The following is a 26,434-nucleotide window of genomic DNA, read 5'->3' on the forward strand; positions in this document are numbered from 1 at the left end:
CAATTTGTATTCTGTCTTTATTACCAAATTAAACTTGGTTTTATTTACTGAAACTTCTATTTGGCTATGAAATGTATTTAATTCTTACATTAAGGCTATAAATGGTGAGGTTACACATATACAGAAAAATGGTCCAGTCACTTATCTTGGGTTCATTCAAGGTAATCAGTCCTTCTCATCTTTAAAACTGTAGGACAGGGAAGGCAGCCAGTTTTATGTGAACATCCTTTAGTGTGTTGTTAGCAAGCATTTCTCTTTAAAACACTTTGGGTAGTTTTGGTTTTTGCCACTGCTGCTGTTTCAGTTCAAATGTTGTAAAGCGCAATGAATCTAGTCACGACAAGAACTAATGAGGCAAATGAGTGTTCATTATAAGGAGCGATGCTTAATGATGTTTGATGAGTAGCATGAGTCAGTAGGAACTGTGCACCTTCTTCATCAGTGAGTTCAACAACAAAAGTAATTTGCTCAGACTGAGAGTTCATGAATAGCCTGAGAGAAAAAAAAGAGGCATTAATTAATCGTTTTTCAAAATCACTAATATGTTATTAAAAACAGCAGCTCACCAAGTGCTGGTTGTCATAGGTCTCTATCTGGTTTTCATCTTCAATGAACGGTGGTGGTGCCTTGTCATCCTGCATCTTAGATATCTAGACACACATCAACCATTACCTTAGGCACACACTGTGTAAGTATAGTATTTAGTACATATCAAGATGTCAAAGTAACTATATAGTATTTGGTTTAACTGTGCTGATTTGTTTTAAACGTGTTTTTAATGCAGTGTAAAAAAAAGTTCATAATAATATTTTTGTTTTCACAGAAAGCTCCCAGAATTTACCCCTACAGAGACATAATGCTTATTCATAATAAATATCAGAACTATCACATTTGCTAAATGCAGTGGTTCTCACAGAGGTTTTCATAAAGCATAAACCATGGGTTTGTGATATTTAATTAGGTTGAAGAGCATAAACCCACTATATCAAAGCTAACATATTTTAAGTTTAAAAGATATTTACCTGGTCCAAATTTAATAGGTTGGGTAAATCCTTAATAACTTAAACAAGACCTATAAAAAGGTATTTTTATTTACTTGTTCTTTTATTTATCTACTCTAATTGACAACACATTCAATAATTTATCTTTTGTTATTTCTTTATCCTGCTCATGGTCATGCCAATAAACAGGCATGTGGAAGAATTTACACTAAATGGGATCAATTCACACACTCTCACACCAAGCACATAATTTATAATATAATTTAGCATAGCCAATCCATACAGCCAGTAGACTGAGCTTTATGCCTTCATGAAATACTCTACTGAATTTATTTTACAACTAAAGGGTCCTTGGCTACAAATATTTGATTCCTGCATATTGCAACCTAAGCACTGTTTCGACCTTACTAACCTATTTTCTGATTACAGCCTACCTTATCTACCATTGGGTCTGATATACTACTAGTGGACATTTCCAGCTTGATAAAGAGGATGGCATCATGAACAGAGAGGAAGAGCAAGTCTCTGGTAATCACTTCATCAAAGAAACACAGGGCCTCCATCCTCCTGACAGTATCATCTGAAACACCAAATACATTCAAAATGAAATGACAGTGTGCTTTTTAATTAATTACAACTTTATTATAATCCTATTTAAATGCTGTTTCAAAAAACATTTCTATAACAGACTAGATTCATTTATACAATAAAAAGTGAAATCATTGGTGCTAAGAATTTATGACAAAACAAATCCCAAGGTCATTATGTAAAGACTTTTATGCTTATCTACAGTTGATTGTGATTTGACACAAGCCACACCATCACAGCCGGCAATATAGATGCTGACACCGATGCGTATAAATTCCTTTATGACCTGTGGAGGACAAAGAAATGATTAATTACTGACCAATGCGAAGCAATGTGAGATCTATCAATAAATGCACAAAGTTCATGATGAATGGCACAGTTGTTATCTGATAACACATGAGCACAGTTTTGCTTACAACACTGTATTGTCTGACACTGACATGCAGACTGCCTTTTACAGATTTTACTGCCTACATCAACATACTGGATGTCAAGCTGGATATGAATAGTCTGGTGATATGGTCCGTTTATACCAAAGCATGTCTATACATTTTTTGTGATAGAAAATCCCCCTCCCCCTCAAAAAAGAAAAATCACAAGCATCTTATCATGTATAAAAAGCTTTCATAGCATTGTTGAATTCTTGAATCTTATTGAGCAGTGGGCAAAAGGCTAACCTTCTAATACAATGTCACTTGCATTATATTCATCTGCTTGTTCAAATCGCTATCATTTCTATAGCAACAACTTGTACACACGTTTATAGTTTTTATATTGGATGCTCTACATAAACTGACTAAAAATGTAAGTAATCTTTGATAAGTCTTCTGTAAGGAAACTTTTACTGTTTTTAAAATTAGTCCCCACTTTTTTTTTATTTTTTATAAATGACAGTGGTTTAGTTATTTCTGATATATTTGACATGTCTTCAGGACCAACAGTGATAACATAGCAAACTGAATTACTGTTAGATCTAATTTTACTTTTCTTTAAACTGCATCAAACCAAATAAAAACCTACCAGTTTGAGAGACTTTGCCGCCATCACATCCAGGAATGAGACAGCAGAGAAATCCAACACTAAACTGTGGATGCTAACTGTAGGGACTGTCACGTTTACTGGCAGTGCAGCTGTCCAGTCCACTTGCACCTCTACAACGACATCTGTTCGATTCCCATCCTCCACCTCCTGCTGTGGTCCACCATCCACCTGCTCAGGGTCCCGCTCCCTTATATATCCCTCATTAACCACACCTAGAGGGTCCACTGACACCAAACCACTCTGCAACACACGTGATTTACTCCATTTATTCAGGAAAAGTGAGTATGGTGTGGAGTTGGTGTGGTGTGGAGTTTCATTATAATTAAGTATTAAACAAACAATTTATTGCAATGAACACTTCCATGGTATCCACATTACTTTTCTCTTTCTGTACCTCTGTGACTTTCAGAGCCCCCTTTTTAACTAGTTTGTGAATCTTCTTTAATGCTTTGTTCCTCTTTTTAAAGACCTGCACAGCATCAAATCCAACCTGTGAGGCAATAACATAAATATTAGTCACAAGCTGTGAAAAAATCTAATTAAACTTTGGTTCATAAAACTGGTTCTTAAACTATTAACATAAGCCATTTGACTACATGAATTTATATTAAAATATTAACTTACAGCATCTCGTAACTGCTCTTTGAAGTAGTCAATATTGGCAAAATATATGGGTGAGTTGCATTTGAAAATTTTAATTCCAGATATCCCATTAATCTGAGAAGGAGACAATACAATTTGAATGAAAATTAGCTTTATGCATTAACATGTACTAAACACTATTTGAGTTATAATTTCACTTAGTATTTTCTTACATTTTTGTAGTCTTTCATATTCTTGTAGATATCTGTACCGGGTATATTCCCAAGGGTTATACAGGCAGGGCTAGATAACAGTGTATTGTGAAAATGTCAGAAATACAGTATCAAAATGTTTATAGGTACTAACATGAATATGATGTAAATATATTCCTTAGCATGTATTTTCAATAATCATTTTAAGCATACATAATAATAATGAAAGCTGCTAAAATAAAAATATATCAGTTTTATTAAGCTTTCAAATACAAGTTACTTACAACTGTGTCCTGACCAGCACAGTTCCCAGCTCAAACACTATGCCAGTCAGCAAACCCACATCCAGCCCCAGCATGATGCAGGAAATGCATGTAAACACCCAAATATACTGTAAAAAGTTTATGGTTATTACTCGTCTAAGGAGAAAACTTACACACACCATCTCAGCATAGAAATTATAAACTCAAATATCAATATTTCTACACTCAATTTATTTTTTACCCAACATAATTATATATCAAAATCCAGAGCTCTCTTTAATTACATATATGTAATTAGGAAATAACTTAAATAGCTCAAATACTTAGTATTATAATAAGGTATTAAAACAACTATAGAAACACTGATATCGTTGATTTTATGTGATAAAAGTTAACACAAAAATAACTAATTGCTTGATTTCAATATAATTTTAATAGATAAAATGCATTGCCCTTTCCTAAAATGGCAACTCACAGAGGGGGTGGGGCCATTAGGGGAAAGAGCAGGGTTGTCTGTTTTTTTATGAATTGATAAGTCCTTTAATACATGAGGACCTAGTATGAGGTCCTTTAATATGTGTTTGTTCACCAGAAATAAGTTACTTACACAGTCTGTCTTATTCTGCCTCCACAATATGGGCATATCTTTGAGTTGCATGAACATGCCCTTCAGGTTGGCGATGACTATGCCGGCCAACACTGACTGGAAGCCACAAATGAAGAATAGTCATGTCTAACATCATCTAAAACACGTCTTTATGTCCTTACAAATAAAGTGTTCTAATATCATTGCAGTCATACATGCAATTTATTATCCAACCTACTTTCTGCAGTGGTTGCAGTAGAGGCCCAAGGCCCATTATTACTATGAGCATTATCAGAGCTGAGATCAACCCTGCTACCTGCAACAACAAAAAAAAAACTGAATATCATAGAGAGAAGAAAGAGAGAGAGAAAGAGAGAGAGAGAGAGAGAGAGAGAGAGAGAGAGAGAGAGAGTGTATATGTATACCTGAGTCTTTCCCCCTGTGCCCTCCTGTATTGCTGTACGTGAGAGTGCAGTGGTAGCCACAAAGCCTGAGAAGCAGCCACAGAAAATGTTGCTAATTCCAAAGGCTATCAATTCCTGTTGAAAAACAAGTAGGTTAGATCTGCATTCCAGAGCATAAGAGTAATAAGACTTTTTGTTCTGTGAGTCTTTTATCTCTGTTCTAGCAAGTTACAGTGACCTATGTAAGGTCAGTCAATATGAGCTCTTTCTTACATCATGACATAATTTCCTCCTACCTTAAACAACACACACACACACACACACACACACACACACACACACACACACACACACACACACGCACGTTTCCCTAAAGTCAGTCCATTTTTCGCACGTTAAATGCAAACACATACCTGATTACCATCAATTTTATAATCATGCTTTGTTGCATAAACTTTAGCCACTGATATTGATACTGCATATCCCACCACTGCAGTAGAAAAACTGGAGCCCACAATATCCCCAAAAAGCGTTATACTTGGAAAGCGTGCTGGAACAAACCTGTTAACACAAAATATGTGAGGTATATCCATACACCTATGCCATTTATTTTCATTAAATTGAATTGAATTTTCATCCATTTCACCCTATCAATTCTTTTTGTGTTCATTTATTTTGATATCGGATTTTGTCTTTTGTTTTATATTAATGTTTTTATGTTACTGGCTTCTTCATAGTATGACAATACAAATATTTGGTGTATCTCAATAGGGAAGAGGAAATGTCACAGAAAGTGACCTTACCCTCTTGGAATACCATCAACAATATTGGCACCATAGTGGGATTTTAGATCCACTGCATAGGAGATCCCTGTAGCAATCACTGTCTATAAGAGATATGATTTAACATGTTTTTTGAAAGCAAAAAAAGATCCTCGTCAAAATATTATTAATACAGAAACCAGAGCTGAATGAATATTGATAATAACAATATAATATGATACATTATAACTCAATATTTTGGTTTTCAGCTCATTGCAACATCAGCTTAGTTGAAATTCAGGGATGATGGTATTCACTGACATAGACTATGTGGTCAAAAGTTTGTGGACATCTAAATAAGACATGCATTTGTTGAACATACTATTCCAGATTTAGCTCCTGTTTTGCTGTTAAAATAACCTCCACAATTGGAAGGCTTCACACTAGATTTTGGTTTGTGGCTATGAGCATTTGTGTTCGTTCAGCCACAAGTGCATTAGTAAGGTCAGATTCCGGTGACAGGTGAGGAGGTCTGGGGTGAATACAGTGTTCCATTACATTCCAGAGGTGTTTGGTAGATGTTAAGGCTCTGTTTAAGTTCTTTTACAACAACCATCAGCAAATCATGTCTGCATGCAACTCTCTTTGTGCACATAGGCATTTTATTGCTGGAACTGGTTTGGGCCCCTTCATTCTGTACAAAGATGTCAGATACAATTGTGTGGCTCAAGCTTTTTGGCAAATGTTTGGGGAAAGTGCGATTGTCAGGCATCCACAAACCTTCGGCTGTTTAGTGTATTACATTGGAGGACAGTGACAAATTATTATTATTATATAAAATTGATTATAAACTGTAACTTATATTAAATATATCATATATATATATATATATATATATATATATATATATATATATATATATATATATATATATATATATATATATATATATATGTATGTATATATGTATATATATATATATATATATATATATATATATATATATATATATATATATATATATAATTAAACATACATTTTAATCATATAATACATATTACAATAACACACAACTAATATACATTATATTTAAACTTTTCACTGTATCTACTAAATAACACAGTACAATGACATTTGGCAGTTTAACAGCTTAACTGTAAGGTTTTTTTTATATAATGCAGGAATAGAGTTATTTACATGTCAGAAAATGCAGATACTGACCACAATCACTTCAATGGGTACTGGCACTGGAATCTTATGCTGACATTTGGCATTGACCTCTTTTACTACCAACACTACAATTATGGTCAGTAAACCAGCAACCAGATCAGCCAAATTGGTTTGCTTAATATTCTGAAACACATCACTGAGAGTCTACAAAGAAATAACAGAAAATTAATACATTTTATAAACAGCATGGCATAAATATTTACATTTACAGCAATATACAATTACCTTCTCAACATTTGGCACTGTTTTTAATTATATTATGGATTTAATCATTAATGGTTATCTAATTGTATCACTTAAAGTATTTGTGTAAGTTGCTTTATACTGATTAATTAAAAGCAGCATCTTACTGCAGCAAAGCAAGTCTAATTAACAAATACTTTAAATAATTTTAAGGAAATAAAAAGTGTTTTTTAAAGATACTAGGCTCCAAACTGTAGAAAACAACCACTCACATAAGCAATTGAGAAGAAGCCATGGTGGCTGTGTGTGGGAACAGACAAAACCATTTTAAGTTGAGAGATGAACACATGAAAAGCTGCCGCTGTGGTGAAGCCTCCTACCAGTGGATCAGACAGGTAACGCACCAAGAAGCCTACATGAAGCATCCCCATTGCCAACTGAAAAAAAACACATCCAGTATTTAATCAACCTATGCTATACATTTGGCAGAGATGTGGGTTATATTCCTAGGTCAGGTATAAGGTTACTCTGTAAGAAACCATATTTTGACTGTCCAACATGTGATCACTGCCCAATATACTTTATTTTTACTGTTGTCCCACAAACATCTTTGTACGTTTCTACATAAGAATGACAAAGATAATGAGTTTACACCATTTACAGAATCAGTACCGACTAAAGTGGTCCTTGCTTGTGGCATAATTGACCAAGATATTTTATGTGTAAGCTTCCAGGCTGATTTAAATCCTATTTCTTAGACTGTTACCAGATTACTACTGTAAATGTACATTGCTTAAAGCTCCACAAAGCTACAAAATATTGAAGAGTGTGTAAAAGATAAAGAATTAATAGACACCTGCTTTGAAATTCAAATAAAAGGTAATAATGTTAGGAACTAAGTCTGCCCACAACAAGTGTGGATTTTAGCCTAAAGGTTGTCATTTTTTTTTGTAAAACCAAAATCAAGAAGAATCTTTTTCCTAATCTGATCTTAATCCAGTTTATCATTTGATTGTCACATAAATCTATGAATCTGCTGATTAACATATGTGTTGTGCAAGACTGATAAACTACTTAATGCGTTCACATATTCTAGACTGGGCCATTGTAATGTATTGTAATGCTGGCTGGTTCCCTCCTGCCACCTTATGGAAAGTATCTAGTTGAGAATGCACCGGCCTGTGTCCTTACCAGGAAAAGAAAACCAAAGCACATTTCCTCAATGTTATTCAGGCTACACTGGCTGAGTATTAAGTTTCACATTGACTACAAAGTCCTTTTTATAATGTATTAAAGTCTAACCAACTCTGACATATCTTTTTGAACTCGTGAAACAGTATCAGTCATCTTAAAATTTTGTGCTTAGCAGTGGTAGGCCTACTGTTAATCCAGTGGATCACTTACAGTTTAGCAGGTAGAGGATTTTCTTGCATGTGTACAATAGGTGCTATTTCATTAAGGTTTTAATATACTTGTTTAACTTGTCCTAATTTTTCCTGGGGTTTGGATGTTAGTAGACTTTTAATGGCAATATTTATTGTTATTTATATTGCTTCTATATTTTTATTTGGGCACTTTTTAAATCAAAGAACTAACAACAAAGTTAAAGCCCTACCTGAAACAATCCAACTAGTACAGTCATGGTTGAGGCTATTGAAATTCTTTCAGCCTCCATTGCAATAATATCTACTTCCTCTGTGCCCACCAATGAACCATTTACAGTGCTCCCATTCCCAGGACGAATGAAGTGCTCATCAGGTGCAAGAGTTAAAACCACAGAGCCCACCATCAGGCAGGTGACTGGAAATGGACCTGTTCACAGTCAGAGGAAAGGAATACAAGAATCAACCATCTACACCGACTGGTGTAAAGATATTTCATTGTCAATCTCATTCAGATTTATTTCACGCTATTGGCTACTGAGACCCTCATCAACCTCCCAAAACAGTACCTTGTACATATTGAGAATAAACCCTACCAACAGATATGTGTCGGGAGGTTCCCAGAAAGAAGTAGGTGAGGATTGGAAAGAAAGCAGCATAGAGCCCATATACAGGGGCAACAGATACCAGCAATGCATAAGCCAAGCCTGTGGGGGAAAATACTGTAAATGCTCTGAAATTCTTTAATTTAGATTGCTCTAAAAATTAAACACTTACCTTGTAAACAGCACACTAATCCCGTGCTGGCTCCTGATATGATATCACTTGGAAGCCACAGCTTTACTGGATACTTGAGCAACCAATCCAGGACTGGGAAAAGTTCCTTAAAAGTAGGCTTTACCTGGTTGCTAGAGCATCTATAAGATTTATGCATCAAAATTCACATCCAAAAAGAGGCATTAATCTGTTGAAGGCTAAAAATGCTGAAAGCATGAGTTCTCCAAATGGTGCACCTGATGAGGCTAGACATCAATATCAATTTATGAAATAAATGAACTAATATCAGCTTAACTCTAACTGCAATAGACTACAATGTGTAATAAATTATCATGATACAAATTTTGCTAATGTGGTCAAGATATTAGTAGTTGGATTATAGTAATAAATTAACCTTTAAAGGGTCAAGCAAAACTTTAGTACACAATTAACATAAAAACAGCCCTAGTCAAGCAGCTGTATATCCAAAAACTGCTGAAGCATAATGTCACCTGAAGGAAGAACTGAATTTCTCCTTGAAGGTCTTACTTTCCAGCATCTGTTTCTCATGTGCCTCATCGAAGGCTCGTTTGGAGTAGATGGGTCGAGAAATTAAGTAGGCATTAGCAGAAAGAGAATGGCCAACCATCATGTTCTGTAATCATAAAATTGCAACTATTGATATTTATACTGATATTATTTCCATGTAATGTTAACAGAAACATGCAGTATACAAAAAAGAGCTGTATGTGTTGGACAATATAATAAGCTATTTAGTTGTCTTATCCTAAATATAATTTGTTAATTAGCTAACTGTTAAGGAGCTTTTTTAAACATATAAAAACTTAAGTATACATGTGTTTGTGTGTGCTGTGTTATGAAGATGATGATGTATTGATGTATGATACTGTATTTTTTAGTTTTAGCCTGGAACTGTTCAGGGCAAATAAAAGTGAATGAGCAATGTAGGACATAGCAGGCATACAGCCATTTAATATGCAGTTTCAATATATTAAATGATAACCCGATAAACTCAGTTCACCACTATCCTCCTTTCCTTGGTTACTTAAAGAAAAGAAAACAAACAGACATTAAAAAATGACTCGTTCTTTAGTCAATCTACAACTTAAAGGGCAGATATTTTTTGAGAGTTCTAATGAGCAAACTGCATCTATTGATAGTAGAACCCCCTCTGAGTCGACGTAAACAAAGGAGGTCGAGTAAATAGAGCACTAGTCTGAATACGAAGGTTTGTATATCAAGTAACACCGCATCTCAGCAGAGCAGATTCAGAAGTCAGCAGATTGGTATCCTGAGTTCCAAGTCAATAGCATGAACACACAATTAAACTCATTGTCTCCACACATGCTAGACTACTAGTCCAAAATCTGCAAATCTTCAGCACCTGCTCTAAACTACATTAAGAGATTAAATTTATTTTGTGGTTTCTTTCTTTCTTTCTTTCTTTCTTTCTTTCTTTCTTTCTTTCTTTCTTTCTTTCTTTCTTTCTTTCTTTCTTTCTTTTTCTTTCTTTCTTTCTTACTTTCTTTTTTTTTTGTTGAACTATAATCCTATTATAGTGTTTGCCATCTCAGCCCAAACACATTGTCAAACGATTAGAGCCAGACTTACCTGTTAGTTTAAGCATCTGGTGTCAGTCTGAAACTGAAGGCAATACAGACCACCCATTCTGTGGCTATATTTCCTTCACACTGTTCATAATATGAAAATTAATCAAATTAAAGGCCCATTCCCTTTGCCTCGGTTTCTCAGAGAATGGGAGTCCTTCTTTTTTTCTGGCCGTTTATAAATAGGGTTAGGTTGTGGGAGGTGTAGCAGAAATGAGGAGATGTTAGATGCTGGACAGGATTATATCAGAGATACGCAGTATGCACCCTGCCTGTTGCTCAGCATCAAGTGAGGGAGTGTTTTTGTCTTTTAGTCAGAAAAGTGTGTGTGTTTGTGTGTGTGTGTGTGTGTGTGTGTGTGTGTGTGTGTGTGTGTGTGTGTGTGTGTGTGTTTGTGTGTGTGTGTGTGTGTGTGTGTGTGTGTGTGTGTGTGTGTGTGTGTTTGTGTGCACACTGGGGACAAAGAAATCTGATCTGCCAAAGGTGTCTATTGCATTTTTGTCTGTGTGTGTGAATTTGAGATAGACAGAGGTGGCAAACACACATCCTTTATTTAAATGTAGTACAGATACTCATGTTTTAAAAGACTTTGATAAAAGTTGAAGTACTGACTACACTTTTTACTGAAGTTAAAGTAAATAAGTTTGGGTTCTAACGCGTACTTGAGTAAAAAGTACTACCTACCTGTTCTAGTGTCACGCTGGCAACTGGACCTCACGCTATACTAATATTAGGGCTTTCAGTCGATTAAAATAGTTTATCACGATTAATCGCATGACTGTCATGACTTAACTCAAGATTAATCACAACTTAATCGCACATTTTTATCTGTTATAAATGTTAAATTTTTTTGAATACTCTAATCAACATGGGCATGGGCAAAAATTCATTCTTTATGCAAATGTATGTTTATTATTAGTGAAACCAAACTTAACACAGAGCATCAAGACGAAATATTCTCATAAATGTTTTAAAGTAATTATGGTGTTTTAAATTACGTAAATCATCAGAACACCAACGGAACATTTGTTTCCACACAGACGGTTAATGAAGTGATACGGGAGAAGTTGTACCTCTTCTAACTTTTATACAGATTACATAATCAGAAAATATATTTGTTTTTGATGACAGCTTTCTATTCATATATTAATTATGTCTGTGAGGCAAGTATTCACTAAGATTCAGGTTGTTTTATTTATGTCTGTGAAGAGAGCACACCCTGTCTGTTTTCTTTACAATTTGTTTGTTTTATTTATTTATTAAAAAAAAATTTATTATGAGTGTACAAAAATAAAGGTAGACCCTTTACAGATTCAAATGATTTATTGCTCTTATCTAAACAACCAAAAAAGACAGAGTATATTAAGTTCATTTCAGCGGTATAAGGAAAAAATGCCACAAAGCGTCTTTGTCGACCCAAGAGGGTCAATTGCCGGATGTGTGCATCACGACGGATTTTGGTGCTGATTTGAGACTTGGCGCATCAGTTAAACAAAGGTTTCTCATTCATGTCTACATTGCTGGCTCCCTCTGTTTCATTAACGTAAGTCCCATACTTCTTGTTGCCTTCTGTCTTGCTCATTGTTAGCTTCGTAAACTAGCCTACATCTCTGGTGTGTGAGAGCCAGGAAATTATTCACCTGCGGTAAATTGAAAAGGACATGCATGACAGGAAATAAATTGATAGGCTGAAAACGGTGTGCAATGAGAAGAAAAAATATTGACATTCAATCGAATAGATTAAACTAAGTACAAATACAAATATTTGTGTAAAAATGTAATGTAAATGTAAAACGTAAAGTAAAAAAAAAAAAGGAAAATGAAAGTACTGATACCAGAAAAATCTACTTAAGTACAGTAACAAAGTATTTGCACTTCATTACTTCCCACCTGTGGAGATAGACAAAGTGTATGTACGACTAATTTTATATGTATATGTATGTGTGTGTGAGTGTGGAGGAGGGGATAAGATAGAAAAAGGTGTGTGTATGTGTGACTGGCTCTTTCGAACCCACTTGTTTTCATTAGGGATCCACTTATAATAGTTACTTAGAGAAGCCAGAAGAAATAAAAGTAGGCAAAACAGTGTTTTTTATTTTTGTTTGACAAAACTAAGCCATGCCTGTAAGAAAGAGAAGAAGTAAATCTGCAGGTGTAGGCCTGGACAGATTAGACCGAATATATGACATACTATATGTGTCACAGGGTTTTGTTGCAATTAAGGACCATAATGGTGGCCATGACACAGATTTACATTAATGCATTACTATCTGCAAATCCATCAGATATGGTACTGATTTTACAGTTTATTTAACTGTAGCTGTTTGTTGTCTATTTCACAAAAGCTAATGTGAAAACTAACCCTAAGATTCCCAGAAGAAGGAGACTTTGCTCTGCTTAGTTTTGTATTAGTATTACACCTGACCACATGACCAAACTATCTCAATCTCGCCTCCCTCACCTTGTCTCCAAAACTTCCTACATGCCAACAAACATGTGTACATTCCTCCCTTTACCAGTCATTGTGCCAAAATTTAAGGTACCAGCCCTAACCTCCACTCTCCTCCACTTCTCATTTCCCTGCTCTCTCTGTAGTTATCTTCCCTCTCTTCCTCTCCTCCTTTGCCCAACACCGGTACGTTGTTGTGCACTGGCATGTGCAACCCTAATGGCTATAAAAAATGCCATAACTAAGTCGCCCTCTAGGGGAACAGTTGAATATAAAACATTTTCTTTAGCCGTTTTTAGTTTTAACCTTTTTTTTTTTTTTTTTTTTACTTTTTAGTGTCCCTTGTTTCCCATTAAATACTGCATAATTTTTATACCTTTTTTTGCCACTACATATTGCAATGCACCAAACAGAGCACTAGTGCAACTATTCCCAAAAAGTCCAGATTCTGAACCGCCAAATAATATTTACAGTGTAATTTATCAAGTAACATTTTAGCAGTAATTGCAAATAAAACTTAAGTATTAAATTAACTACAAAAAAAAAAGAAAATTATTATCTTAACATTTTATATGAATACTGCTACGGTACATGAAATAGAGTGTCCCAAAAGCTATCTTGAAAGTGTTATTAAAACCTCTACCTAGGATTGTCGTTTGTAAAAGTAAGCCAATTTTACATGTCACTGGATCCGCTAGAGTTTATAGCCACAGTGCCCTCCATACCACACTGTGGCGTAGAAGATAGCACATTAGTTTAGACTTTTGCATGGATTTAGCTCCCTTAAACAGTATTCCAACAGATGAGTATCTTGGTGGGCATTGCTAGTTATCTGCTTGTCTTCCACAGAATTCCTGAACACAGGATTCTTGATTCAATCTCATACAAATTCAAATATCAAACCTTATAAATCCTCTTCAACAATAATATCTTCTACTTCATGTGTAGTCATAACGTGGTCTATGTTTCAACATGGCAGTTAAATAGTTAAATTACGTAAATAAATTCAATTAAAAATGAATTTTAAAAAATCCAGAATTCATGCACATCTTGTGATTCAATGTTGTTTTGCAAAGTAACTTTTATCTTCTTGCATTATCCTTAGTAGTTTATATAATTTTACCTACCTTTAATGTTTCTCTAATGAGCTTAAGCTCATCCACCACTGGGGCTTGGTTGTTGATGGCAAACCTTCTTGATGTGTTGCATCCTTTTGATGGAGAGATTGACTAATATTTTACCCAGTTGACTGTTAAAGGTATAAACTAAGGCAAAGGTCATGGGACCCAGCTGGGGACATTCCGAACCCCTTGTTATTCATCAACTTCTAGAGACAACCTTAGACCTTCTCCAAAATCTTTGCGTCAGATACATCTGAGTTGCCTATTCGAAGTCGTGTACTCTCAGATCCATCATTCTAGCTTTATATGCATGCTCTTTTGAAACCTCTATTGGAATCCAGAAGGTCAGGAGAATGCAGTTTTACAAATGAGAGTCAAATCAAGAAATTAATTGTGCACTGATGGCGAATCCAAAAATATGTGTATATTTAACAACTAAATCTACACACTAGTGTTCCAATCAGCATGGCTGTCACACTTAAATTAATCTAAACTCCTTGCCAATATTCCTTTAGTACATGACAGTAAAAAAAAAAAAAAGAAAGCAAGGAAAATTCATATTCCTACACAAATAATTGTGGATTTTTCCAATATAAACTTATTTCACTGTAAATAATTATTTTACTGCAAGTCTGTTTTTATTCCAAATATGTTTCATTATACACAGATATTTAAAGTAGAAACAATACAAAATGGATGGCTACCCACTAAATTGGGGTTTCAGCAAAATAAGTTGCTTTTATGATTACAGTAACAGATAGAACATAGAATTCATTGGAATTATATTTCTGATAATCTAATTATAATATAAAGACAGGAGAAGCAGCACTTTAAGACAGCTGTAAAATAAATGCTTTTGTTGATGTCATGTTTTTTCACTTTCTTGTAAGTTTACAAAGTGCAGGTAAATAAAAAACCAAAGTAAGTAGGAAAGTATTAGACAGTGAGGTTAAATGCTTGAGGAGTGTAATATGTGTAGAAATTAGTTTAAATATTTTATAGACTAAAAATGTATCCTGCTTGTCTTCAATTAAAAAAAAATCCTTAAAGTAAATAGTAAGAGAAAAGTTATTGTTCATTATTACCTGACCCCCTTAAAGTGTAAATTTCCATTTCGGATGGATAAAGTGATCGATCTAATCTCCCAGGACAGTATGTGGGTCTACTATTTCTATACATGTTTTGTATTAGTTTCACTGTAGTTATGTATAATTCATAAGATTATAATTAGGAGGAGAATTTGAAGGGTTTCTGAAAAATTATTTTAAACCAGTACTAAAAGTGTATTGATCAATGCTTTGCTGATGATAACCAAGGGTATTCAATTTGTCATCAGAATTTTTTTTTTTTTTTTTTTGAAGGCCTTGTTGACTTGTTTACATGTCTGTAAAACCATCAGTTTAGTCTCAGCCTGAGAGTCCATGGATAGCCTATAGGTTGAAATATAAAAAAGAGACAATTTTTTTAATATTAAAACATTTTATAGCCTAAAGCATTCACAGTAGGTTCCATGCATAAAGCACTTTTTATTAGTCATGTTATGAATAGTAAGTAACTATTAAACATTATTATATAGTATAGTCTAAATATTTAAACATGTTCAAATCTGTAACAACGAATCTAGTAGCTCACCAAGCGCTGATTGTCATAGTTCTCAATCAAGTCATCATCATCGGGGTAAGGTATTTTGTCATCCTGTAGCTGTGAGATCTGGACATGTCAAGAGAGTGAGGCAATCAATTTAAGCATAAAACATTAACTACATTCTAAGTAATATTGTGAAAACCGTTGACTTCAATAGAAAAATGACTGATGTTGATTTGTGTAATTATTAACACAACAAGTAAAGTTGTTACTGAGGGTCCAATTATTATAGCAGGTTTATTCTACCTTAGTCAGCTTTTACTATTCAATAGCTTAAGCAGAAATAGTGCATTTTTGTGATTAGACATCATCACAAAATCTGGTAAACACTCCCACATTGTTTTTAAGTAATTTTTTATTACTAATATGTTACTGACATTTTATATGTATTTTACATTTATAAAATTATAATTGTGTAAAGTGAATTTTGAATTAAAGCTTTAGAAATGTTTACTTATGTGCTCTAAATGGGCTCATTTGAATAAAAAGTATACTGCATTGAAAGTTAGTGGACTGGACAATTGTTTATCATGTTAATACAGTCAATGTTAAAACCTTTTTGTGTACGTGTCCATATTTGTTTTTATAGACAGAAATATAATTTCTGGTTATAAATACTGGTGTTTTCTTTGTTCCTGATTATAATAGGCTCATAGTCTTAATGTGCAGTATTTCCACTGGTGTGATACCACTTCATTTGAATTTGCATCTACGTTTTCTGTCTTAACAATATAAAGAAAAATGCATATTTAGTGCATCTTTGGGCATAGTTTATCCTTTGGGCACCACACCTCAAATATTACCTATTACCAAATATTACTAACTAAGCATATCATTTCACACACAAACTGAATCTGCCATTAATATATACTTTCTCTATCATCGGGTCTTCTGTGATATCACTAGCAGTTTCCATCTTTATGTAGAGAATAGCATCATGGACAGTGAGGAAAAGCATGCTTCTGTTCACCATTTCATCAAAGAATCCCATAGACTCCATCTTCATGACAATTTCATCTATAACATGTAGTAAGAATAAGTCAGATTACCAATATTATTCCTAAATTTTCTATTTACTCTTAATGTATTTAAAAACTAGGAAATCCTTACTCCTTAGTTTGTACATCTTGATCTTTCCAGAACTTGTGACATTAATTGTTCAATAAAATAATATTTGAGAAAACATATTTTCTAAGATGATAATATGGCAGAAGTTTGATCAAAAGTACATACCATCACAGCCAGCAATATAAACATTCACTCCAATGCGCAAAAATTCCTTTATAATCTGTAAAGAATAAAGACACTTTATATAACTTATTTTTCAAAAAACCTAATCTCTGTTGTACTACATTAGGTGAGAGAATATTACCTCACAATTCAATAAATGTTTAACAGACATTATACTAACAGTTGATAGATTTTAACCAAAATGCCTGAACCATTAATTATGCTGAAGTTGCCATTATCAGTCTTCTTTCATAGATTTCTCAAATGTATACAGTATAACAGTATCTAACATGGCTATTGGTGTTTCTGTAATCTAAAAAAAGTAATCAAAATGGAAATAATACAAGGAATGTTTTCTTAGCAAAATAACCTTTGCTGATGCTTAAAACTGAAAAAGTTATTATGCTTAAATGGGTCTTTTCAAACTTCAGTAATACTCATCAATATCCCTTTTAGCCACATTTGCGTTTAAGTTATTCTAGCCTGGAAGAATTCAATTATTAACCTGAATGTACACCTACCAGTTTGATGGATTTTGCAGCCATCACATCCAGGAAGGAGACAGCAGTGAAATCCATGACGAAGCTGTGGATGTCGACTTTGGGAACTGTGACATTTACAGGCAGTGCAGCTGTCCAGTCTACTTGCATCTCTAGCTCCACAGCTGTTTGAGCCCCATTCTCCACTGGCTGAGGTTCGCTATCCACCTGCCCTGGGTCCCGCTCAGTCTCATACCCCTCATTATCTACACCCAGTTGTTCCACTGGGACCAGGCCATTCTGCAATGGACATGGTTGAAGAGTGAAAAAAAAACTATTTAGGATTATATTTTTTTAAGTTTTTACTTGTTTTTAAAATGGCAAATTTAATTTCAATTTCACTTTAATTATTTATTATAATTAATATTATTTATAAGTATTATTCCATATTACTATTATTAAATATTACTCTAATAATATGTATTTAAAAGTATAGTTTTAGACTAAAACACATGATAAATTAGTGTCTTTATTTAATAAACTATGAATTTAAATGTCACCAAAATGTACCATTAATTTGACTCCATTATATTTGTAAATGTTAGTTCCAGTCTGTTTTGTTTTGTTACAGTACCTCTGTGACTTTAAGCTTCCCCTTCTTGATTAAACTGTGAATCTTCTTTAATGCTTTGTTCCTTTTCTTAAACACTTGCACTGCATTAAATCCCACCTGGCATTAAACAATTAAAATGTTTTTAATCCATCAAGAATATCAAGTAGCTCTAGTAATTGAGAAATACATATAAACACATGCAGAACTTACTGCATGCTTTATCCGGTCTTTTAGGTGTTCAATGTTGGCAAAATATATTGGTGCATTACATTTGAATATCTTTGTTCCAGGACATGTGACAATCTTAGAGAAACATTTATGAACAAACAAAGACAATTCGATTTTTTTTTTTAAACAAAACAATGAATGCTTAATTAAAGAAACATAGGGTATAGCAGTACTACTGGAATAATTTTTAATTTCTTACATTTTTATAGTCTTTCATATTCTTGTAGATGTCTGTGCTGGGTATATTTCCAAGTGTTGAACAAGTTGGGCTGATATGAGAAAGACAGATTTCATTTTCCATTTTTTCATTATTTATTTTCCTTAAGATTTGTATACATTGATTCTTAAAAAGAACACCTCAGGAGGTTAGTGTATGTAAAATCTTATTAATAAGTGGTAAATTCAACTTACAATTGTGTCCTGATAACCACAGTGGCAAGCTCAAACACTACGCCAGCCAGCAAACCGACATCCAGCCCCAGCAGGATGCAGGCAGCAAATGTAAACACCCAAAGAAGCTGTAAGAATGTATAAGAATATGATTAGTTAAATTACACTGTAAACAGTTAACAACTGTAAAACTTAGCAAATTAGTTTTAAATGTCTTATTCATCCTGATTACTATTTCCAAAAGAGATTTTCATTGACCTTAAAACTTGAGTCCAGTTTTTTAGCAAACAAGTTTGCTTTGTGTCTGTGTGGGTTTCTTCCCATTTGTTTTATTTTCTTTCTTCCACTAAACATAGGTGAATTGGCAACTCTGCAAAATTGCAGGTGAAAGATTTTTTCACCTCACACTGGTATTCCAAGATCCACCAGACCAGATGGCTGTCATAAACAGTTAACTGGTGATGAATACAGTTACATTTACATTTGTGGCATTTAGCAGACGCCCTTATCCAGAGCGACGTACAGAAGTGCTTTGAGTCTCTAGCAATTAATAAATCTACACTGGTACGCCAGATTACAGACTTAATATAAATATAACTCTTGAATTCAACAAGGCAAACTTGGAAAGTGCTAATTTGAGTGTTAATAAATAAATGGGTACATGATTTAATTAATTAATGGCTGAATAAATAAATGAATTTACATCAATGTTTCTGTTGCATTAGGTAATTTGTTATATTTGTAATACTTTGTGGAACCTGATTACATATGTATTCTTACTAAGAATGGCCTTTATTGGCTTTGTATGTTTGTCACTGAAATTACTTACACAATCTGTTCTGTTCTTCCTCCAAAGAATGGGCACATCATGCACCTGCATAAACATGCCTTTCAGGTTGGCAACGACAATGGCTCCTAGCACTGACTGGAGGTTTTTAGAAGGAAAATGTAATAGTAAAGTGTTAGATATAAAAAAAATTATTCTGATGCATGGTTTTTATGTAATTCTTTGCAGAATCAGCAAGTTTCTGCAGGTGGCTGGTTATCCACCAGATTTATTTACCTTTACAGAGAGTTGACATAAATTATATATTATATATTATATCTGAAAGATCTGGCAAAATGTTTTGGGTTCAATAAAAGAGTCAGAACTAAATAAAAAAAAAAATCAGGCAGAGTAAAAAAAATCCATTTTATTTATAATGTACTGATGTAGATTGTAGAACAATCATTGTTCACTTTTGTTATATGAGGCAGCTATATAAAATCTAAGCATAAACCTTTCTATTACATGCTCTGCAACTCTTTGACATACCTTCTGTAGAGGCTGAAGTAGAGGACCAAGAGCCACAATCACTATCAGCACCAGCAGACCTGCAATTAAGGATGCTACCTACATTCCAACACAGTAACAATAAAAAAGATTATTGTTCGAAAGTCGTGGCTCGGAAAATTTGCGGGATTCTCATTTGGAACCTAATTTACAGCAAGTTGCAGATTATCTTTAAATTTACGGAATCCGCAGTGGGACTGAATGTTCAGGAACGTTAGGAATAACATTTAAAAAAAAAAAATAATTTTATATATATATATATATATATATATATATATATATATATATATATATATATATATATATATAGAGTGAGGAAAATAAGTATTTGAACACCCTGCTATTTTGCAAGTTCTCCCACTTAGAAATCATGGAGGGGTCTGAAATTGTCATATATTTTTTATTTTTTATTTATTTATTTATTTTTTTATATACATACATACACACATGTATGATGTCTTTTTTTTTTCGCTATGTTATAGTTATATGTTGGTGGTGATAGATTTTCTCCTCAGTGTGAGGTACCATATAAAGAAAACTGGGTTGAAAAGCTTTTTTGTTTCCTGGTGAAAAATTTTGGGTTAGGTTTAAGTATAGGCATTACATTAAATGGCTGCACTATGACAGGGGAGGTAAAAAAAAATGTGTGTGTGTACCTGAGTTTTGCCTCCTGTACTCTCTTGTATAGCTGTACGTGAGAGTGCAGTGGTGGCTACAAAACCACCGAATGCACCACAAAAAATGTTGCTGATTCCAAAAGCTAACAGTTCCTGTTGAAAAAACAAGCAGCTTATAATATCTCACACAGGCCATGAGTAATAAGATGTTATGTTCTCATTTATCTCTCTCTGGCAAGCGATAGTGTTCACTTGGATAATAATAATAATAATAATAATAATAATAATAATAATAATAATAATAATAATAATAATAATAACAATAATAATAACAATAATAATAATTATTGTTATTATTATAGTTATTATTATAGTTATTATTATTATTATTATTATTATTATTATTATTATTATTATTATTATTATTATTATTAATATTATTATTATTATTATTATTATTATTATTATTATTATTAATAGACTAATAGAATTCCTAATAATCACTCCCAGGGATACAGACACCCACATACCTGATTTGGATCAACTACAAAGTCATGTTTTGCTGCATAGACTTTAGCCACTGATATTGCTATTGCATAAGATACCACTGCTGTGGAAAAGCTGCTGCCTGCAAAACTGGCAAAATAGGATGTATCTGGGGACTGAGGTGGAATAAACCTATAGAACACACACACACAACAAATAAGATTACTATTTTTACATTTTGCACCGGCAACAGAAAAATCTGTGTATTTTCTATTATTTAATGTTTTCAATTGTTTGAATGCTCTATGCTACAGGAGGTTCTGTTCTCACCCTCTTGGGATAGTTTGGACAATACCAGACCCGTAATTGGTGCTGAGGTCAAGTGCATAAGAAACTCCTGCATCAATAACTGTCTAATAGTGTAAAACAGATACATAGCAGAACTGAAGATTGAGAAACATAAACATACTATTCAGGTGTTTTAATAAACAATAAAAGAGTGTTAAAAACAGTGTACTTTATAAAAGTTAAATAAAGCAGATACTTACCACTACCACTTCAATGGGAATAGGCGCTGGAAGCTTCTTCTGATATTTGACATTAAACTCTTTTACAAGCATTACCACAATGATCGTCACTACTGCAGCAATTAGGTCAACCATGTTGGCTTTCTTAATGTTTTTGAATACGTCCCCAATTGTCTAAAAACAAATCAGTAATACGGAAAACATTATTATTATGAAGCACTTTTCGAAAATGTTAATGCTTTTGGGTCAGTGAGAAAAAGGGTATAATAATTGTACCATCCAAAAATGTCAGGTGTTGCAAACACACATTACACTGAATGAAGTTATTATTATTTATGATTTTAGAAAATTGAATGTGTAATGTAATGAGCAAATACCCATTCTTTATTGCTTATGACAATGTATTTTTTTTTTTTTTTTTTTTTTTACTCAAGATGATTTTATAATGTTGCAGACATTTTTCAAACGTTTTCTCTTGTACAAAATGCCTCTCTCTCTCTCGCTCTAAGCCAGTGGTACCCCTCGTATTTACTGATCTGGAAATGGCGAACAAACCCTTTCCCGGGCTGAGACAAGCTAGCTATCTTTGGGGTTGTCCAACCTTTCCTCACGATGTCTAGATTTTCTAAAAAAAAATATTTTTAAGAATGTCTAAGAACAAATACATTTATTTTCTTCCGTAAGCATAAAAAAGTCTTTCTTAGATGTATTAATGTGTGCAGCGAGCTACAGACAAATGCTTACACTATTCTGGGCCAGCTAGCTGGCCCTGTGAGGCGAATTTGAAATCTGATTGGTTAAAAAAATAGACTAATTTCTTATAGAGACTAAGGTAAATAAGCCAGCAGTACTGACTTTGAAGGCCCTGGGCAGATTAGATTGACATGGCAGCACATAAATCTGGAATCTGGTTATACAAAAAATCTAACATCCATATACACTTCCTGGAAGCAGTGCAGCCAATAGAAACGCTACGAAATTAATATAATAGACTGTTGAGAATAAATTAATACAATTTCATGGAACAAATATTAGAATTTAGGTTGTAAATGTAGGTCAGTGCTTCTGATAGTGTTTAGGCCAGCACAGAAGGCTTTGCTGGCTCTGATGGCCCACCACTGATTCATTGATAATATTCATTTATGGGGATGTTTATAGTGTTTAATACTCACATAAAAGATAGCCAGGACACTATTGTAGTTTCCAGTGGGGACATTAAAAATCAGCTTGAGTTGAGATACTACTACAGTCACAGCTGCAGCTGTGGTGAAGCCACCAACTAGTGGGTCAGAAAGATAACGCACCAAGAAACCCACTCCTGCCACACCCATTGCCAGCTGAAAAACATAAATAACATTCACTTATAAGGTCTATGTATTTTCTGAGAAAGAAGTAATATGACTGCCATTGAGGCCAGTGGGAGCAGGTCTTCCTTTATTTCAAGATAACTATACCTGAAAAATTCCAATCAGATAAGTCATTGAGATAGATAATGCCACTCTCATTTCATCTCTTGCTACAGTATTCAAAACCAATGCTACCGTCCCATTCACACCAGTCACATTTCCAGGTTTCATGAACATTTCATCAGGAGCAAGATTCAATATGACAGATCCCATCATTAGACATGTGACTGGAAATGGGCCTGTACAGAATCAGACAGAAAGTGTACTTAAATCAAAATGTTATTTATTTACATATGTATTATTTAAAAAGGTTTTTATATTTATAGTTTTTCTCAGTTGCTTTGGAGCATTTCTCAGATCAGAAATAAATTTCTCAAAACTACTTGTTCAACCTCCACATCATGTAGTCGCTTGTTGAATTTCTTCTGTATAACACATATATGAATTTCAACAGAACAAATGTATTTATTTGATTGCATATTTTATTTATATAGATTACAAGAGATTTACACTTTTACTATATAGTAATAATGTTTGTTAGTTTTTTTGTTTGTGTTTTTCTCTGTCTGTATACACTCTCCAATTAAAGATTCTTGACTTATACTCCCCTTCATTAGTGACATTCAAGATTCGTCTGCACAATTTATCAATTCAAGTTACATTTACAAAAAAAGTTTAATAGAAAGTTTAGACGACAGACGGTGACAAGTGGTTTAACATTTTGCATTTGATGACTTATGCCATGAACTGATGCCGAGATGTTTTCAGGTGAAATCTGACACAACTGATAAAGTAGGAAACAGCAGACAATTGTACACAATCGATTAAATGAAATAAATGTACAAAAGCATTCACAATTTGATCAAAGCAACAAGAAATGTTCTTATGATGAGCACAAATGACCAAATGATGTGGAGGTTAACAAGTTGTTTTAAGAAATTCATTTCTGATATTAGAAATGTTCCAAAGCAACCGAGAAAAACTGTAATTATTGGTTTAATCTGATGCCGTTCACTCACCTTTACTAGTGTAATTCAAGATTCATTTGCACAATTCATAAATTCAAGTCACAGTTACATAATAATTTTTTTATAGAAATTTAAGCTTGACAGATTCTGACAACTGGTTTAAATATTTTGCATTCAATTACTTGCATGCAATGAACTGATGCCGAGATGTTTTGGAGGTTAAGACTATTTAGGTGTAACCAGTATAATATTCAATTCAATTCATTTCAATTCATTTTTATTTGTATAGCGCTTTCAACAATGAATATTTTGATTATACAGAGATAATTTGATTAATAAGATGTTCTTTATAAGTGTAAGTTTGTCCCTGATGAGCAAGCCGGTGGCGACTGTGGCAAGGAAAAACTCCCCGATAATATAGGTTGATCAACATGACATAAACAACTGATAATGTAGGAAACAGCAGACAATTGTACACAATTGATTAAATTAATGTACTAAAGCATTCGCAATTGATCAAAGCAACAGGAATTGTTTTTTATAATGTGCACAAGTGGCTAAATGACGTGGAGGTTGGACAAGTAGTTTTAAGATTTAAATTTCTGATTTAAAAAACGCTCCTAAGCAACTGAAAAAAACTGTAAAATTAACAGCCATAACGAATCATCTTTTAAGGGAAACCTACCCACAGATAGATGTCTAGAGGTGCCCAAAATGAAATAGGTAAGAATTGGGAAGAAAGCAGCATAAAGTCCATATACAGGTGGAACATTAACCAGTAGTGTGTAAGCCAATCCTAAAAGAAAAAAATGCAATTATTTTCAGAAACACAGAAACACAATTAAAACTATAGAGATCAAACTAATTATATCGCTAGCACACAGCTCACCTTGTAAAGCACACACCATCCCTGTAGTGATTCCTGATACAATTTCGCCAGTAATCCATTGCCTGGGTTGATATAATGGGAGCCATTCTAAGACTGGGAAAAACCTCTTAACCAGTCCATAGGCCGCTTTAGTAGAACAACTGTAATGAGTCAGTTACACATATTGTGTGAAGACCAGGATGAACTGTCATGGAAGTAAAGATCCATGGATATAAATCAAATAAGTTTGGCTTTGTTATTCACTGGGGATTTTAAATAGACTAACCTGCAGGAGTTTCTGAGCTTTTCTTTAAGGCTCTTCTTTTCTCTGGCTTGTCTTTCATTTACATGCTCAAAGGCACGTATTGAGTAGATTGGCCGAGATACGTGATATTGGTTCTGGCTGTCCATCTTGAAAAATAATCTGTTTTAAATGGTAGAAGATATTTTTTTTACATAGTGGCCACTTTTGAATTGCTCACCGCTTTCTGTTCAAACTCACAGCTTTTGAGTGGCTAGTTTACATACAAATTATTTAAAGAGTTAGAGAAGATCACACAAACTAGAAATACTACAAAAGACAAAAGACATAAAAAAAAGAATAAAAAGGTTTAAATACAATCTCAAAAGGGCAATGTCTAATAAAAATCCTAATTCAAAAATTATACTTAAAACATGCTGTTATTTATTAAATCAATATTTATAATCGTTGCTGTGTTGATATATGTTTTCTGTGATAACCTTTAGTATTACTGAAAGGAGTCTCCAGTGTTATCACTTTGTTATATTGGTAAATCCTTAATTTTTTCCTGATTTACAGTTTCTTGGTAACTTGATCAAATACATTTTATTATGTTATGAACTTTAAGAAAAATAAAGTGAGAATTTAATAGCATCAGTGGTCATTGAAACTAACTTGTTTCACATCAATAAATATGAATGCAAAAGGTTAAATTAATAGCTCACTAGTTCAGTCGTTTTTTTTTTTTATAGTTTGCAAGAGGAATTAGAAAAGATATAAAAAAGGATTTAGAACATGAGTTCATAGGGTGATAATCAACATTTCGGTTAATTGTTTTCCTATCACAGCACATCTTTGCATGTGTTTACAATGGTTTAATTTCTTACACAATGTATTTTACTTTCAATTAATTTTTAACATTAAAAAAAATCTATTATATTAGCTAACACATTTGTCAGTAGATTTTAATCATCCTTACCTGGCAATTCAAATTTGATCTGCTTGGGAAATTGTTAATCACCCATGACTTCCAAAAATTCACTTGCGCATGTCTTTAAAGCCATGTATAAATTTCAATTTTATTTATTTGTTGTTGTTTTTTATATAGAAATGCAGCTTTAACTCCCTTGTTCAGGTTTCTTCTTTATTGTCTTATTTCCTCCTCAGTCTGTCTTCTCTTGTATTTTTTTTTTTTTTTTTTTATGTCTTGCTCCCTT

At 33.5% G+C, this 26,434-nt stretch overlaps 1 protein-coding gene across 1 annotated transcript; it reads right to left on the reverse strand.

Moving 5' to 3' along the window:
* Positions 1-26,434, reverse strand: LOC310719308 (uncharacterized protein). Its single transcript, XM_083528900.1, has 43 exons — positions 26,197-26,434; positions 25,263-25,400; positions 24,998-25,137; positions 24,794-24,904; positions 23,189-23,379; positions 22,907-23,071; positions 21,756-21,908; positions 21,538-21,620; positions 21,252-21,399; positions 20,761-20,874; positions 20,087-20,164; positions 19,601-19,696; positions 18,793-18,899; positions 18,581-18,650; positions 18,364-18,456; positions 18,175-18,270; positions 17,583-17,840; positions 17,065-17,119; positions 16,703-16,848; positions 15,820-15,897; positions 15,599-15,617; positions 14,468-14,514; positions 14,194-14,295; positions 9,502-9,644; positions 9,011-9,150; positions 8,830-8,940; positions 8,467-8,663; positions 7,124-7,288; positions 6,660-6,812; positions 5,481-5,563; positions 5,091-5,238; positions 4,699-4,812; positions 4,512-4,589; positions 4,295-4,390; positions 3,709-3,815; positions 3,446-3,515; positions 3,255-3,347; positions 3,025-3,120; positions 2,610-2,870; positions 1,821-1,875; positions 1,436-1,581; positions 567-650; positions 1-492 (listed from the first exon to the last, which is right to left on the reverse strand). The coding sequence occupies exons 2-43, from the start codon at positions 25,385-25,387 to the stop codon at positions 469-471; spliced, it is 4,839 nt and encodes a 1,612-aa protein (XP_083385026.1). The 5' UTR covers positions 25,388-25,400; positions 26,197-26,434; the 3' UTR covers positions 1-468.

This window comes from Silurus aristotelis (assembly GCF_946808225.1).
Source record: "Silurus aristotelis genome assembly, chromosome: 24".
Lineage (NCBI taxonomy): Eukaryota > Metazoa > Chordata > Actinopteri > Siluriformes > Siluridae > Silurus > Silurus aristotelis.